Raw genomic sequence first — 16,612 nt, 5'->3', positions numbered from 1 at the left:
GCTTTCCTGTAGGCCCCTGCAAGGTCTCCCCAGAGCCTTCTCTTCTCCAGACTGAACAACCCCAACTCCCTCAGCCAGTCTTCATAGGAGAGGCGCTCCAACCCCTTGATCATCTTTGTGGCCCTCCTCTGGACTCATTGTAATAGGTCCATGCCTTTCTTACAAGGGGACACTAGAGCCAAACACAGCCCTCCAGGTGGGGTCTGATGAGAGCAGATTAGAGGGACAGAATCACCTCCCTCCACCTGCTGGCCATGCTTCTTTTGTTGTAGTCCAGAATACAATTGACTTTCTGGGCTGCAAGCACGCATTGTTGGCTCATGCCAAGCTTCTTGTCAACCAACACCCCTCAGGTCCTTCTCATCAGAGCTTCTTTCAATCCATTCTCTCAATCCATTCTCTGCCCAGCCTGTATTTGTGTTTGGGATTGCCCTGACCCAGATGCAGGACCTTGAACTTGGCCTTGTTGAACCTCATGAGGCCCACCTCTCAAGCCTGTCAAGGTCCCTCTGGATAGCACCCCTTCCTATGTGGCATGTCAACCACAACACACAGCTTGGTGTCATTGGTAAACTTGTTGAGGGTGACCTCAGTCCCACTGTCCATGTTACCAACAGTATGAAATGCTTTGCACAAGTCCAGATAGGTGATATCTGTTGCTCTTCCTCTATCTACCAAAGCTGCAACCCTGTTGTAGAAGGCCACCAGATTTGTCAGGCACAATCAGTCCTTAGTGAAGCCATGTCGGCTGTCACCAATCATCTCCTTATTTTCCGTGTGCCTTAGCGTAGTTTTCAGGAGGATCTGCTCCATGATCTTGCCAGGCACGGAGGTGAGACTGATTGGTCTGTAGTTTCCTGTTTCTTCCTTTTTTTTCTTTTTAAAAATGGGATTATGTTTCCCCTCTTCCAGTCAGCAGGAACTTTGCTGAATTGCCACAACTTCTCTAATATAATAGCAGCTTAAATAAGCAATAAAAACTAGCTATTAGGTAATTAGCTACGAGGAGACTTTTTCATGTTTGTATAACATGATGCTTTGCTTTGGTGATGACATTTACCATTTATTCTTTTCATTCTCTTCCCTTTGCACTCTCTTTTTTTCAATTTACCTTTACTACTTTTTCTCAAATAACAAGGGTAAGGGTGCAGAGAATACATTTTCTCTTCCTTTTTATCTCTCTTTTCCTCTTCCAAATAGTACTCTAATTGTTTGGCTGGAAAATAAAAACATGTGTTTGTTGTTACTGATGTAGGTTTTCAAATTCTATTATGCTATTCCAGTGTATAAAAAACAAATCTCAACATTCTTACTGACTAACTATTGGCAGTACTGTCTGTATGCAGATGGTGGAAGGAGATCTGGAATAGATTATCAACTAACTTTTAGAAATAAATAGAGCATGCACCATTAATATTTTGTATAAAAGTGAATGTTTTATGTTGGCATCTCAAGGAATTGAAATGTTCCTTTAGGTACAGAAGTCAAGGTGGGAGAATGTGTTACATATTCTGTTCATTAGGACTATTAACTGACCTACATGTGCTGAACACAGCATGTCTTATATTCTGTTTTACTTTCTTCCCGCTGAACAATACTAACAGTAAACCCCATTATATGAAATGCAACAGAATTTCTTTATCCATATAAGTACAACAATAACATCCTTCTTGCTTGTGAAAAGGAACAGGGACACTAAGTATGAGTTAATTACACACAACTTATGCACAACTACTTGATTAGCAAGTTGAGCTCTCAGCATCCTTTCACTCTCCCAGAGCTGTGGGTTACTGGGATGGTGACGTGAGTGGAGTTCAGAGAATTTAATGTGCAAAACTTCTCATTTTTAGGGCTATTTCAGGTTATTGAAAGGCTTCATTTTGTGTTTCTCAATCAAATTGTAAGTTGTTCTTTTTTCTTTAAAAACTTTCCAGAAAAGCTTTACATTTTATTTCAATGCTACACTAGTGCTCTTTTGTTCTGCCTTCAAGCTATTAAAATTTGCTTGCTGCTAACTCAATGTAATGCAGTTGGCAAATATACATTCCTAGACCAGAAGGAAAGTTTGACTGTTTCAACAAGTCTGGTTTTGCACTCCTAATTCATATAAAGCCTCTAGGTTAGTAGTAGCATCAACTGAAACAGTTATATTTGAGCTTTGTATAATGTTTGTAAATGACTAAATGGCATGCAATATGATACAGAATGAAGTTTTGAATCATATTTCAAGCTTCAGTGCAGTTGAAATGAAGACAGATGAGTTTGTGAAATTTTTCAGTATTTGATCTTTACTTCAGTCCTTTAAAGCCACATATTCCAGTCCCTGCAAACTAAATTAGTAAAGTGTCAGGTGAGAGTGGTAAAAAGAAACCCTGATATCCTGCAAAACAACTGAATTTGTTGTTTATAGAACAGTAACTATCGAGCTTTCTTTGTTTTTTTTTTTGTGCTGCATATATTATATCTTCATCAGCTCAGAATAAATTGTAGCTTATTTGCCTTCTGCAATAAGGATATGTGATAGAGTTCTGTGCAAGATATTGTTGCATAAATTTTGATTTGTGTCATTTACTGAACAATAATTGAGGACTGAGTGGATTTAGAAGGATTATGATGAAGTTTTGAAGAAAAATAGCAAGCCCAGGAAACTTAAAATTATGTTTTAATATTTGTATTAATATTAATTCTTAAACTAAATAAAATTTAAGCCCCTTATATTCTGATTAAAATAATTATATAAATTAGGATGTTAAATTTAATCAAACAAGATTAGAGTTGTTTTTTTAATTATTTCAAATTATCTTTCTGATTATTTGGGTATAGTTGCTTTATTCTTCCGTACTGAGTTTATGTGGTAAGGTAGAAGGCCTACGGTTGTGGCTACTATGAGAAGAGATCAAGAGCTACCCCTATGTTGGTTATAGCCAGTTCCAGCTGGCTCCAAAAGGGACCCTCCACTGGCCAAAACTGAGCCCATCAGTGGCACCTCTGTGGTAACATATTTAAGAAAGGGTAAAAACAAAACAAACAAACAAACAAAACTAAACTAAACAAAACAAAGAAGAAAAAAAAAAACACACTGAATGGTAGCAGTAAGAAAGGAGTGAGAAAAATGAGAGAAACAGCTCTGCAGACACCAACATCAGTAAAGAAGGAGGAGAAGATGCTTAAGGTGCCAGAGTAAAGATTCCCCTACAGCCCATGGGAAAGACCATAGCAAAACTTTAAGTAAGACTGCATGGGTATGGGCATATTAAATCTGGAAAAAATGTTTCTTAAAAAACAACAACAATGGCAACAACAAAAACCTGCACTATCGTGGATACTTAGGCTGCATCTCAGTGGTAAAAAGCTGGAGTCTGTTGGTTTATGTGGATAAAAGCAGTATCTGACCAGACTGGCATAAACTGACTGAATTTTGTGGATGAAGGCCCCTGTGAAAGGAGGTTTCTGGCAATGTATTCTTTTCTGTTCTGTCTGAATTGGAAATTTTGAGTGTGAACTAAAATGTCTGTAGGGCTGAAACTTGAACTCGAAGAAGAAAAATGGAGTTGTGTAATGCAAACTTTTGAACCTGAAAAGTGGCTGTAAACTTCCTATTCACCAAATCCAGTCCAAAAAAATTAGTATTCCTTTTGTGACATTTCTTGCATTTTCTTTTTTTTGCTGATATTTCTATAGCATCACTTATTCAGTTCACATTTATTTGAATTTACCTGTGCCATTGTAATATAATTATTAGCTAAAACTCCTAATCCATGCCGTACCTTTCAATATATTTCAGTAGTACTTCAAATGGTAGTAAGGACACAATTTGTCTTGCAGAGTATGTAGCATTTGTGATAAATTGACCAGAAAGTACAAAGCTTGACCCTGAAATTCTAAATGATAGAAAAACTGTAGGCTAACCATAAACTGAGGAAGGTTGACTGGGAACCACTGCTTCCAGTAAATATAGATATATTGACTCTATTAAAATTTCTGTACAATTTTTTGTTGATAAACCATATATTTTGATTTGTTTGTGCTATAGGGCTAGGTTACCTGCTTCCAGGACTAGAAGGAAGACATGGACATGCAGAACCAGATACAGTAGCGTTCTTCAATATTGTAGATTTCTGTCAATTTAGGGTGTGTGGGTATGTTTTGCAAATATGGATTTGGGCATAGGCATTCAATATGGAAATGCCTTTATTCTGTGATTAAATGGAAAATCTGAAATTTACTAAAGAGAGATGTGAAATAATACTTTATACTGAAGTTTTAGATACAAGTATATTGAAGCTTAATTTATATTAGCTGTCATTCTTTTTTCAGTGTTACTGTTGTAAGTATTCTTGAAAGGCTATATACTTTGTAAATGAGTACTTCATATGAACATTTTTGATGTGAGTATACTCATTTTTCTAGTATTTGATCTAAAACTTTCAAGACAGGAGAATGGAAACTTGGTATTTTATTAGTCTTGCAAGTGATGCCTTTTACTTCTATAATAAAGATAATATCAATTACTATTTACAGATGAAGCAATCCTCGATCAAATCTCAGTTTGCATGTACATATAAAAATGAATCGAGTGAGAAAAAGGGTCATAGTTTCTTCAGCAGTAGCCGAATGTCAACCTGTGAACATCCTGCACCAAAGCAACATTTACAAGGTAAATATTTCACAGTTAAGCTGTAGTACAATTGAATAAGTGAATGTGATAGCTAATATTTCAAGCGTTATCAGAGAAGGCTTTAGTAAAACTCAAGTAGAAATATGTTTTCAATAAAAAATTGACCTCTCATTATTTTGTAAATTGTGTGATGCAAACGCCTTTACATTAAAATTGGAATGCTAATGTTTTAAAAATTTATATATCTTTGAAGCATGTGTATTAGAATTAATGTTATCTTAAAGAAAAAAAAAAGATTTATTTTACACAATATAGTGTAAAATATACACTTTCTTCTTGTATTACGTAAACAAACTACCTGAAATTTATATTTTTGCAATTAAGAAAAGCCACATTTGGGTTACTCAAGTAGAAGCAATATCATATATGTAATTTCTAGGCTCTTTAAGTATCTTTTCCAATATCTTAAAACTTTAAATACACTTCCCTAATTCAGGTGCCATAACATATTTTTAGCAATATCGTTTTAAAAAGGCACTGTACTTAACACATAGCAAATGTAACTACAATGACCAGAATAGTTTTTATTTGCTTTATAAAGCAATCATTTTGATTAAAAATCACTTGACAGTACTCTAATAGAAAGCAGATGAATAATTCCAGGTAATATTTTTAATTTTTCACATATGTTTTTGATACTCTTATATGACAGAAGGTATGAATTCATATCTTGACACACCAGTGCTTGGAACTATTTCTGAAAATGTTCATCAGAATAGAAATTATACAGAAATGGGAAAATTGAGTTGTCGGCCAAGAAACAAGAACTCCAGGAATGAACAGATGGATTTGAATAATGACAAAGTTATCTGTGATGAGGAAAACGAACTATCTTTGCCAAGAAATGCTAAGAAACGTAAGACTTCAAACCACCCTCAGAAGAAATTGGACAGCAAATTTGATGGAAAAGGAAAGAACAACAAAACTGCAAGCAAGAATAAATTGATTGCTGGTCAGGCAAAATTAACTCAATTTTTTCGACTGTAACTTTTTATTTTGACATACATGGTCTGTTGACTCTTTCAGAAGTTGTAAAGTTTTGCAAGTAAAGGGTGAAAATCATTAATTGCTTCCCTTTATACTCAAATAAGTGAAAATAGCTTGTGTGTAATATTAGACAAATATTTACAAGTCTGGATTATGCAGAAGTCTTTTATTTCATTTTATTATTACAGTACAACAGTAGTTACAACTATGTTCTCTTTTTGGTAATGAATTACGTTTTCCTCTACATTGTGATGTAAAAGTATTTTAGATGCATATGTATAGCGACACTAAAGCACAATAACTTTTAATCATGTTAAATTCATAATAAAATGTTTAATCTTTCTCAAAGAAGGTGTTGTAGGTCAGTCATTTTCAGACTTGCCAACAAGGTCGATAGACTCTTCCCAGCATACACCTGAGCACTACAGGAAAAATGTGAAAGTTTAAAACAGCAGAGAACTAAGAGTCTTTATGGCCTCTGGAAATATTGTTAATTTAACAAATGCCTTTCATACACCCAACCAAATACAACAGAAGTAAATTGGAAATGTGGGATTTAATCAGCACTAACAAATCCCAAATATCCCATGGATTTTCTAAATGAGTTGTTAAAAAATGGTGTCAGAGACATTGCACTATACTTTACTAGAAAAATAATGTGTGTTAAAAAATGAAAATAAACTTACTGTCAAAATCTCTCCTTCCTATGGGGAATTTAGCTGAATTTTCTTCATCTGCAGTCTCTCTTTCCTGTATTGATTCAATATTCTGAATTTCACTGTCAGCTGGAAAAGCCATGGCTCCTTTCAGTGCAAGATAAGGTAGTTGCTTTCTGCCCATGTTGATTGGCATAGTATGACTTAAGAAATCATCTCTGGAGCCTGTGCCCTGTTTTAAGAGAAAATGAGAGTAACAGTTTGTCTTGAAAAAGATATAATCAGTTGTGTTGACTTTTTAAATTGTCAATACAAGTATTTTATCATTCAATATATCTAAAAGCAAGTAATGACCGGCATTACATCTTTGGCTGAAACAGTTTTATGGAAAAATATACTTTAAAATAATGTCTGTCATATTTGGTGAAGTTGGAAACCTGTTACTTTATATAATGACATACTGAAACATATGCTTTTCACCCATTACTTTTGACTGCGTATTTATCTGTTAAAATCTGATATTATTTATTTTTTTAATTCAACTGCCCAGGTTATGCATTTAAAAAGTTGGAATTAATTACTTGCAGCTTCTTGAATGTATTATGCCTAGCTGTTGTTTTTTTCCTATATTCACCAGGTTATTGCTTTAAATTATTGTATTTGTCTTATAAAGGGCTATAAGAGAATTTCTGTTTTACACTTAATAAAAAAATGTAAAACTGAAAACTCACAAAAAACTTCGTGTTTCTGTCATCCTCTTCATCCAAAAAGCTTTCTTCAGCCTTATAATGCTTCAGCAAGGGTATGGCTCCTCTCTTTCCAGCTCTATTTCCATTTTGAAGAGTTTTTCCTAGATTGAATGTGGTTAGCAACATATCTTCATCTTCAACCTTTTGCAGAGATTTTGAAACTGAGAGTAGAAATCCTTGAGAAAAGAGAGAGAGAGAGAGTATTAACATATACGATGAGATATACATTCTTAGTTACTTAATGCTTGCATAGAAGTTAAGCAGTTTTCAAGTTCTAAGAAAGCTTTTCAGCTGTAAATTAACATGTTCTCCATCTGTGCCCACTTTATATATGTTACAGAGTGAATAGAAACTACTTCAATTGCTGATGAGTTCTTTTAAATGAGTCATATTAAGGAGTAACCTTTTGTATAATCCTTCTAATCCCATCTATTGTTTAGAACTACTTAAACTTTTCTTTAGTATGGGTAATTTGTTTCATTGTATGTTTTTAGAATAGCATAGATTAGCTCCTTAGAAGGATCAGGGTAGCAAAGTTCACAGAAAACATGGATGTCCATTTGTAGTGTTTATAAAGCTTGGCATCCATTTAAGGCAATTTGAGAAGAGGCAATTTGAGAATTTACATAAGTAAGCAGGACTGTTGTAAAGGTGTGATTTATCATGTTTTTTGATCAATAGTGATCTATTAAAGAGCTGGAAAACTTCAAATTTAACAACATCTTGGACTACTACTGTGTTGGAGCTGAAGTCATTAATTTGTCCATTATGTTTCATTATTCAAAGGGGTCATGTTAGAAATCTTCTTTAATACTTGAGTAATTGTGTTCATTTTCTTTCCAAAAATGGACATTTAAAACCTACAAATATAGTCAGATATGCCTGATAGAAAAGTAGAAAGAAACTTCATTTTTAAGTTAAAAGTCATTGAAGTGTATCTTTTATTCTGTAGAAGGAAATGCAGGATTTTCTGTATAACACTTTTTATTTCATCTGGAAAGCAAATGGGACCAGCTCAAATTTAGCTAGTCTCTTTATGTCAATGATTCAAACCACCTATTCATTGACTGTGTGCCTCTGAGTTTGTTCTCATCCCTTAAATTTGTGTTTATTTTAACCTTCAGGGTTAGAACCAAACATCCTGCTATTCAAGGCAAACCACTAGGAAGCTGACCAACAAACTGAGCAGAATTGGCACGATTTCCCCCTTGTTTTCATCCCTCAATCTCTGTTTTGCTTTTCATGCTTTTTCTCTGTCATACATTAGCAATATTTTTGTTCTATTAGCAAAAGTGATTTCTTACACTGCTTCTCTTTTTTGTTGTTGTTCTTGTTTTCCAATGGTCTTCCATCAGAAGTACCTGCCACTGATGTGGAGTGAAAGACTGACCAGCCTACAACATATCAGTGGTAGCTGCAAACAAGTATACGTAATGTCTTTATACAAACATGAAAAATGAAACCTTCCATTTATATGTCTGAGTGCCAGTTCACATATTTAGTTTCAGGCACACCTTTAAACTACAACTATCTCTTCTTGTTCTTATTAAGAACCTCACAGAGAAGTTGAAGTACAGCCTGGATGAGCAGACAGTGAAGTGGATCTAAAACTAAGTGAATGGCTGAACCCAGAGGGTAGCTGTCAGTGGTACAAAGTGTAGTTGGAGGCCAGCAACAACTGGAGTACCCCAGGAGTCAATACTGGGTCCAGTCCTGTTTAGCATCTTTGTTAACAATGTGAACAATGGTAGAGTGCAGCACCTCAGTAAATTTGCAGCTAACACGAAAGAGAGTGGCAGACTCACCAGAGGGGTTGTTCAGCCAACCAGAGGGATTTTGGCAGGCTGGACAGGTGGGCTGACAAAGTAGTCTGTTGGGAAAAATTTGCCCATATGCTGCTTAACATTAATTGAACTGTTCTTTTCTCTGTTTAAAAACAAACAGACAACCAAAAACTATTCCTCGTCTTCCCCCAGCTAAGTTTCTTGTTCTGAAAGACCTTCTGCAAAACAGTCCATTGATTATATGGCAATATGTGTAAGTGTTAAGGAAAAAAAAAAAAAAAAAAAAAGGAGTCATGACTGTGAGCATGCTGCTTAAAAGCTACAGCACTAGTCAAATGTTGAATGGCAAAATTATAAATATTGGCTTTTTGATTACAGCAAATTCAAATCAGGTAGTTTTTTGTTTGTTTGTTTGTTTTGTTTTGTTTTGTTTTTCATATTTTTTCTTTTTTTTTCCTCCTGCTACTAGATTCAACATAAATCTGTAAGCAGAGAAGCTTTTTGGTCTCATAACCCAAGGAGCAACTTTGGACTTCAGAGTATAAAGGAAATACTTACATCCTTTTCTTAGTTTTATTAACCTCAGTCTGCCTTGAGATTGCTTTGCTATGTCTGCCAGGATGCCTGGTGTTTTGCAAGTCTTTTTAGACTATTTGGTTCTCTTCAGTCAACTGTACCTCATCAAGCAAACTGTAGTTTATATAGCCATCTTTGCACTTACGTTTTTATTCTGTAATAAGAGTTTGAATTAGTCTGTTTTGATATACAAACCTGTATTTTTGAGAAAAGCCCCTAATTTGTTCTTTGCTACCTTTATCAATTTCTCTGTGACATTCAGGTCTGCTGGGTACTCTAAAAATATTCCCTTTCTTGAATTCAAGCAGTTCATGAACTCTCCACCATGGAGTTCAGTAGCATCTTTTTATATTGAGTAAAGGGTTTCTCTTTCATTCCGAGGTATCCTGCCAAGCTTGCAATAAGATCTGTCCCTTCTTCCATACAGGCATTGGCTTTTAATAATCACCTAATTTTAAGCTGATTTTATTCTTCTCTTTTAAGAGCTAATAGCTCAATCCAAGCAAGGCAGATAGATTTGGAGTAGGGGACCTGGGTGGTCCCTAATTGTGTTGTCCTAACCTTTGCCAAATTTCCATCACCCCCCAAGTCCATACAGCACTTTTAGCTAATTTACCTCCAGTTAAAGTCCTTTAGTGCATGAAAGTTTTCTTGTGTGCACTCCTAGCAGTGCTAGCAATCTTAGTTGAGAGGTCTGTCCATCATAGATAGGAATATTTTAAGTCTTCTCTGATCTGAAGAGCCCTTCAGGTGTGTACGGGTCACCCTGTATACATGTGACAGAAAGAATGATGTACGTAATATGGTGATCGTGATAACTGAGAAGCAGAGGTGGAAATGTCTGAGCATGGTAATAGTACTCAGAAGTATAGTGCTTCAGATTCTCAAAACAAGAAGAAGCAGTGGTGCATTCCTGTTTCCTGACCCAGACCTGTTCACACCTGTTCAATATCCTTCTGGATAGGCCCATCTGGATGCCTACCTAGGCAACCTGCTCTGGGGAACCTGCTTTGGCAGGGGGTTGGACCCAATGATCTCTTGAGGTCCCTTCCAACCCCTACAGTTCTGTGGTTCTGTGATACAGCACAAAATTACTGTGGATGAGACAGTTAATTTGTCTAACAGGAGGAGCTCCCTTGTAAGCATAATAAAAGAGGCTGAGGAAGACTGCAGTCCCTTTTCTTTGCAGGAAGACGAGTAAATTTCAGCTAAATAAAAACAGAAAAACAAAACAAAACAAAACAGGAGATGCAACTGAAATTCTGAACTGCCTTTGACTTCATGATGTCTGGGGGAAGTCATGAGCCTGGCTATCCTGTGCAAGTCTGCTAGAATTTGTGCAATTTCTACACTTTACCATTAACATTCATACAGTTTTGACAATGCTGAAATGAGTCACTTCAGTTTAGATAACTAGCACTGAGACAGGAGAATTTCTTTAGAAGATTTGCCTTTTGAAAGTGTTGAACCAGTGCTCCTGGAACCATTACTGGATCAAGCCCTGTAAAGGGCAGTGAGTACTGTCGCTGATATACAATGATCCTACAACTGACCATGGCTTGGATTTGAGAGCAGGAACACTTCCTCTTCTTCCAAATTCATATGAAAGAGATTTGGTTGAGGTAAAAGAATTTTATTACCAATATTGTCACAGGTCTTCTACTTGTCCATAAATTCTACTGAAGGTGTATTTATGTTCCATGCACGTAACTACAAATTCTTTTAGTGAGCTGAATCCTCTGAGTCTGTTTGCATTAAGAGAGATGATATACTGCTCACGTGGGGCTGTAAGATGAATGAACCCAACTCTGACACAATTGCTTTCCACAGACCAGGTGTATAGTAAATCAGCACTTTGTTAAAAAAAATAATCAAAACACTCGGATCTTCTTTATCTGAAATTTTTATCAATATTGACTTTTGTGTTCTCTTTTATATTTCATTCCCATTTAAAAATAATTTCATTTTCCTTTTTTCCCCCCCCCCCCTTTTTTTTTTTTCTTCTACTAATATTTTGTTATTATGGCAGAGCATAAGCCTCAGGTTTTAAGAATCTTGTTTCTTGTGAAGCAATAACATTGCATTATGTGTCCACAAAGTATTTTTATAGTGCTTTGGACGCGACGTACATTCTTGAGATATGCTATTTTGTAAGTAATTCCTGAAATGAACACAAAGGTCAGAGGTGTTTACAAGAAGCTGTGATGCCTAAAGAGAGCACAGAAATGTTCCTATAAACTTCATATGTTAGGCTGAGTCACATACTTAAGGCATGGTTCTGGATTTCTCCTGCTGGGTCTTTTGGTTTTGTTGTTATGAATTGAAGTTCAATACCCACACAGAATCTACCTGGTATTTTTTCTGCTGTTTCCCATTCCAGTTGTTCATACTAACTATTCTGCTGTTTATTCCTGCCATTCATGTGCACACAGTGTCCAGAACCTTACAATATTTGTGATATCTTCATTACAGCTGTAGATCATTATTTCAGTGCTTATGATTGTTATCCAAGATCTAGGATTGGCATTATGTTTTAGTAATCACTGAATCCTTGCAAAACTTTCTCTTGAATATTATCTATATCAGCAATCTAGCCAAATTGTACCTGTTTCTGTTATCTCAATTACAGTCAGGTCTTTCTCATCCCAAACATATGAACTTCGTATATGATGAAACATGGCTCACAGGCTCTGAGGAAGAGGAGTTGCAGGCTGTTAATCATAGAGTTTCTACACTGTATTACCTTTGTCTTCAGATGAGACTGTGCTACCACTGATATTCAAAAGTACAGCCAGATACTTAAAAAGTTTTCAAGAGTTGCTGCACAGAATGGCAGTCACACTGGAGATTCCAATGGAAGCTGTCCAGGAGAAATCACATAAGTTTCTGGACATAGTATGCACCTCTATGCCAGCATGCCTTGTAATTCCCATAAATGAGGGCCTCGTGGAGTCAGCCAAATTACTCTGGCAGATGTCTGCACCCTTAATATTGACAATCCAGATGGGTGGATTATTGTTATCCTGTGTTTTTAGCAAGCTTTGAACAAGTTTGTAAATACTGGTGCTGGAATTGTTATGTGCAGGAGCAGTCCACTGGACAGGTGAGCATTGTGGTCTACAAAGATCAATATCACAAGATCAAAAAAAATACACAAAACTTTAGTTAAATAGAAGTAAAACCAATCTATTTTTAAATTGTCTTATTCTAGTTTTGAACTAGTGTTGCTTTAATCAGGGATGTTTTTATGGCACTTAGAATTCTTGTTCTGAACTCAAAAATATCAGAAAATTATTTGCAATAATAAAGAATTGTGAAAGATTTGCCTTAGCAAGAGTTACATTTTGTAAGGTCTGGTTCATTTCTTGGCAAGAAATAAAAATGGTTAGCCTAGTATATCCCTGTGTTTAGCATTTGTTTGAACACCAAGGGTCATTTTGCCCAAAGGGAAGCATCATCAGTTGTCTTCTTTGGGAAATGTACTGCTGCAGTTACCTTTGCCAAACATTATTGTTTCAATTTGGTCATTTATTTAGATGTCAAATTTTGAATAAAAGTACTGTTTGCAGCTCATATTACTCTGTCTCACCATTTGGGGGGATGCAGTCTGCCATTCACAGTTGAATCCTCACTGACTCATATTCAAAGAATAATTAACTGCTGACAGTATATCTGATTCTCTGAGATGTTATCGGAGTACATCCTATAACATACTCTGTTTTTTGGGTTTTTTTTGCTGTCACTGCCTGATGTAGACATTGAATTGTAAGTGACATTGAAAGGAGCAAGAGTTCACTGCCCTTTTTGCTATACATGTGTACATGAGGCAGATGAGTACACAGGGTAAGCGATCTCTCTTTTTTCTTTTTTCTTTTTCTTTTTTTATTATTTATTTATTTTTAAGTGGAAGTGGTACATATACACAAAGAGTAGAACCAATGTAGGTTACAGCTTTAGCTGGGTGACTCACTGATACTTTCTACAGAATGTACATTCTCATTGGATGTATAGCAATTTGCCAGTGTTGTTCTATTTGAGATCTGAACTCAATGATAGATTTTGTTCCACAGTCTGTTGAATCTTTGTTTACTGTATTGCACTTTAAGCCAGCTTGTCATTCAAAATAACCTGCCTATTGCAAAAAATAATATTTTAAATTATTAAGAATTCAGCACTGCCTTAATATTAAATAGAAATAATACAAGCTTATAATCTCATCTAGATGTTTGTGATTTTTTTTTTCTTGATCAAAATGGAATACAGAGATTAATTTTACCATTTTCTTATCTCCTCTAGATTTTTGAGAAATGTTTTTTTTTGGCCAAAATGCAAGGTGGAGATTACTTTTATCCATTGCTTACTCAAAAACCTAATTCCAAATTTTTGGAAACTGGCATTTGAATATTAGAAATGCTACCATCATTTCAACCACTTCTAAGATAGCTCTCTGTTAGCTATGTTATTTATTTTTATGCAGATCAGACTCCAGCAGAGCTTAGTTGACTATGTCTCTTCTGGAGAAGAGGAGGCTCAGGGGCGACCTTATCGCTCTCTACAGATACCTTAAAGGAGGCTGTAGAGAGGTGGGGGTTGGTCTGTTCTCCCACGTGCCTGGTGACAGGACGAGGGGGAACGGGCTAAAGTTGCGCCAGGGGAGGTTTAGGTTAGATGTTAGGAAGAGCTTCTTTACTGAAAGGGTTGTGAGGCATTGGAACAGGCTGCCCAGGGAGGTGGTGGAGTCACCATCCCTGGAAGTCTTCAAAAGCCATTTAGATGTAGAGTTTAGGGAAATGGTTTAGTGGGGACTGTTAGCGTTAGGTCAGAGGTTGGACTTGATGATCTTGAGGTCTCTTCCAACCTAGAAATTCTGTGATTCTGTGATTCTGTGATAGAAGAGTTGGAAGTACATTTTAATAAATGGGGCTTACTCTCATTTAAAATTTTACATGGAATCTGTTGTTCTTCAGTAGTTTCTCTTATCCTACTCCCTGTCTGTACTTTCTATTGAGAATGTGAACATAAGAATGGAATATAGCTACAGGAAATACCTTTGACAGTCAGTTTAGAACAAATGGTTGTTTCTTCTTCAGTGTCTCACAAATGTATAAAGTAAAGCAAGACAAAGTAGAACAAGACCTGTTGAGAAAGGCTTCAGGAAACTAACTCTTCAGTCTACATTTCTCTGACCTTTTCAAAGAATGAGATTGAAAGTTTTCTCCACATCCTGCCTTTTATGTATAAAGGAAGACTCATTCCTCTAGCCTTATCAGAATTACTATGAATGCTAACAGTGATGGCATTAATAAGTTCAGCAGCAGCCTGACAAACAAGCAGGATTAGACCAGAAGTTCTGTTGTAACATTAATAATGTTACAAGAGAAGGGAAATCCATTACATTTGAAAATTTACATGTAAATGCAGCTTTTAAATGAATGTGTTTCTTTTCTTGACTATGTTCTTTGACATGTAATATTCTATTACATAGTTTTTCATACGTCAATAATTTTTCTTGAAATTTTTCTGTTCACCTACATGTGACAGAGCCAGACATAAATTTGGAGACAGTCTTCTCAATTATTTTTTAAGATAGTATAGTAATGTCATTTTATACAGAATAGAACACTTGCCATTTTGAATAAGCTGCAATATATATTTGATAATAAAGTAGATAAACTGGAAATTACTTTTGCTTCTGAAATACTACATACACATAATAGTTCTGGTGGAAAGTGTTACAATCTTGAACTTCTAATAATTTAACAAAGTTCGTGCTTAGAATTTACCGTTTAATGAAATTTTAACCATTGGATATTTTTCTGAACTGCTAAGATTGGATTCAGTTCAACTGGAAGCTGATTTGCAGTTTCTAAGATATGACTAGCATACAGTCATGAGCAAGAATTGGTTACCACTACCTGTTGATTCAAAGATGCCATCTGTAATTGCAAACATTAATTTTAAATAAACATGATAGGTGATTCCTGGCAAAGAAGTCAGGTTTTAAGATAGGATTCTACTGTCAATTCTGTACACTTCTGCCAACTGGAAGGGCAATACAGCAGTGCAGAAGCAGTCCAGAAGACATTTGGAGTGCATTTAAGATGACTTCTTGACATAGGTGAATGAGAAATGATGAAAGGTATCACTGTGGTGGACATAACACCAATATTGTGGAACTCTATTTGAAGGTTTAGGTGGCCTTGACTGTAGTGACCATGAAATGGTAGAGTACAAGATCCTGAGAGAAGACAGCAGGGCAAATAGGATCACAACTTTTAATTTCAGAACAGCAGACTGGCTTATTTAAGGTTCTGCTTGGAATAAACCCATGGAATGAGGTCCTGGAGAGAAGTGGGGTCTAGGAGAGCTGGGCTACCACCTCTAAGCTCAAGAGCAGTTCATCAGAACGTGCAGAGAAAGTCAACAGTATATGGCAGGAGATCTGCATCGATCAACAAGGAGCTCCTGATACAACTCGAACATACTCATGAGTGGAATGGAAGATCTGGGTGATCTGGGAGCACTATAGAGATACTGTCTGAGCATATACAGCTGGGTTAGAAAAGGCAAAGTCCAGCTGGAGCTGAATCTGGTGAGGGGTCTGAAGGGCAAAGATGTGTTTTATAAATTTATTAGCAGCAAAAGGAAGACTTTGGAAGAAGGAAAAAGACCTTGGGTACCATAAGTATTATAGTACACTATACTATAGGGTGTTATACATAATCACTCATTAAAAACTTGTCCTGTTAACAACTGCCTATGTACATGAGTAGGTCTATGAACCTAGATATGAGAGTGTGACTGGAGCTCCATATTTGATCTTTTATGTAACCAAGTATCTTTAGTGTGAAAAGAAGATTTGTTTTCTAAATTGTAAGGTGATGGGACAGCTTATTCTCCAAACTGTTTCCAAACATACCAAGAAGAAGAAAATGGCTCACTTCTTGACCGTTAGCAAAAACATTTTTTTATTTAGCAGCTTTGTAGAAAAGCCTCTACAACCCTGGTGGGTTGACTATAATAATGACTATATGCCCTTGTAAGAAAAAACAACAACATCCCAGGCTACATTAGGTAGAGCATTGTCCGCAGGTCAAGGAAGCAATCCTTCCCTTCTCAGCCATTATGAGGCTACATCTAGAGTAGTGAGTAGAGTATGAAGTTCCAGACTCCCGAGTACAA

The 16,612-nt window shown here is 36.0% G+C and overlaps 2 protein-coding genes across 5 annotated transcripts in view; one reads left to right on the top strand and one right to left on the bottom strand.

The window, feature by feature from the left end:
• The window catches only part of PARPBP (PARP1 binding protein), a 52,720-nt gene extending 46,167 nt beyond the window's left edge, over nucleotides 1-6,553 (top strand). For 3 of the 4 annotated variants that reach the window (XM_072038552.1, XM_072038562.1, XM_072038556.1), the window contains 2 exons: nucleotides 4,522-4,657; nucleotides 5,331-6,553. In XM_072038552.1, the coding sequence (XP_071894653.1) occupies nucleotides 4,522-4,657; nucleotides 5,331-5,665 (471 nt within the window). In that variant the 3' untranslated portion in view covers nucleotides 5,666-6,553. The remainder of the gene's footprint in view (nucleotides 1-4,521; nucleotides 4,658-5,330) is intronic. The other variant, XM_072038560.1, reaches the window with a different exon arrangement.
• PMCH (pro-melanin concentrating hormone) lies at nucleotides 5,815-7,375 on the bottom strand. Its single transcript, XM_021274469.4, has 3 exons — nucleotides 7,053-7,375; nucleotides 6,352-6,553; nucleotides 5,815-6,087 (listed from the first exon to the last, which is right to left on the bottom strand). The coding sequence occupies exons 1-3, from the start codon at nucleotides 7,296-7,298 to the stop codon at nucleotides 6,038-6,040; spliced, it is 498 nt and encodes a 165-aa protein (XP_021130144.2). The 5' UTR covers nucleotides 7,299-7,375; the 3' UTR covers nucleotides 5,815-6,037.
• Between the last annotated feature and the right edge of the window lie 9,237 nt (nucleotides 7,376-16,612).

The sequence above is a fragment of the Anas platyrhynchos genome, chromosome 1 (assembly GCF_047663525.1).
Source record: "Anas platyrhynchos isolate ZD024472 breed Pekin duck chromosome 1, IASCAAS_PekinDuck_T2T, whole genome shotgun sequence".
Lineage (NCBI taxonomy): Eukaryota > Metazoa > Chordata > Aves > Anseriformes > Anatidae > Anas > Anas platyrhynchos.
Note: the sequence above shows the minus strand (reverse complement) of the source record. Positions and strands in the feature narration are given on the sequence as shown.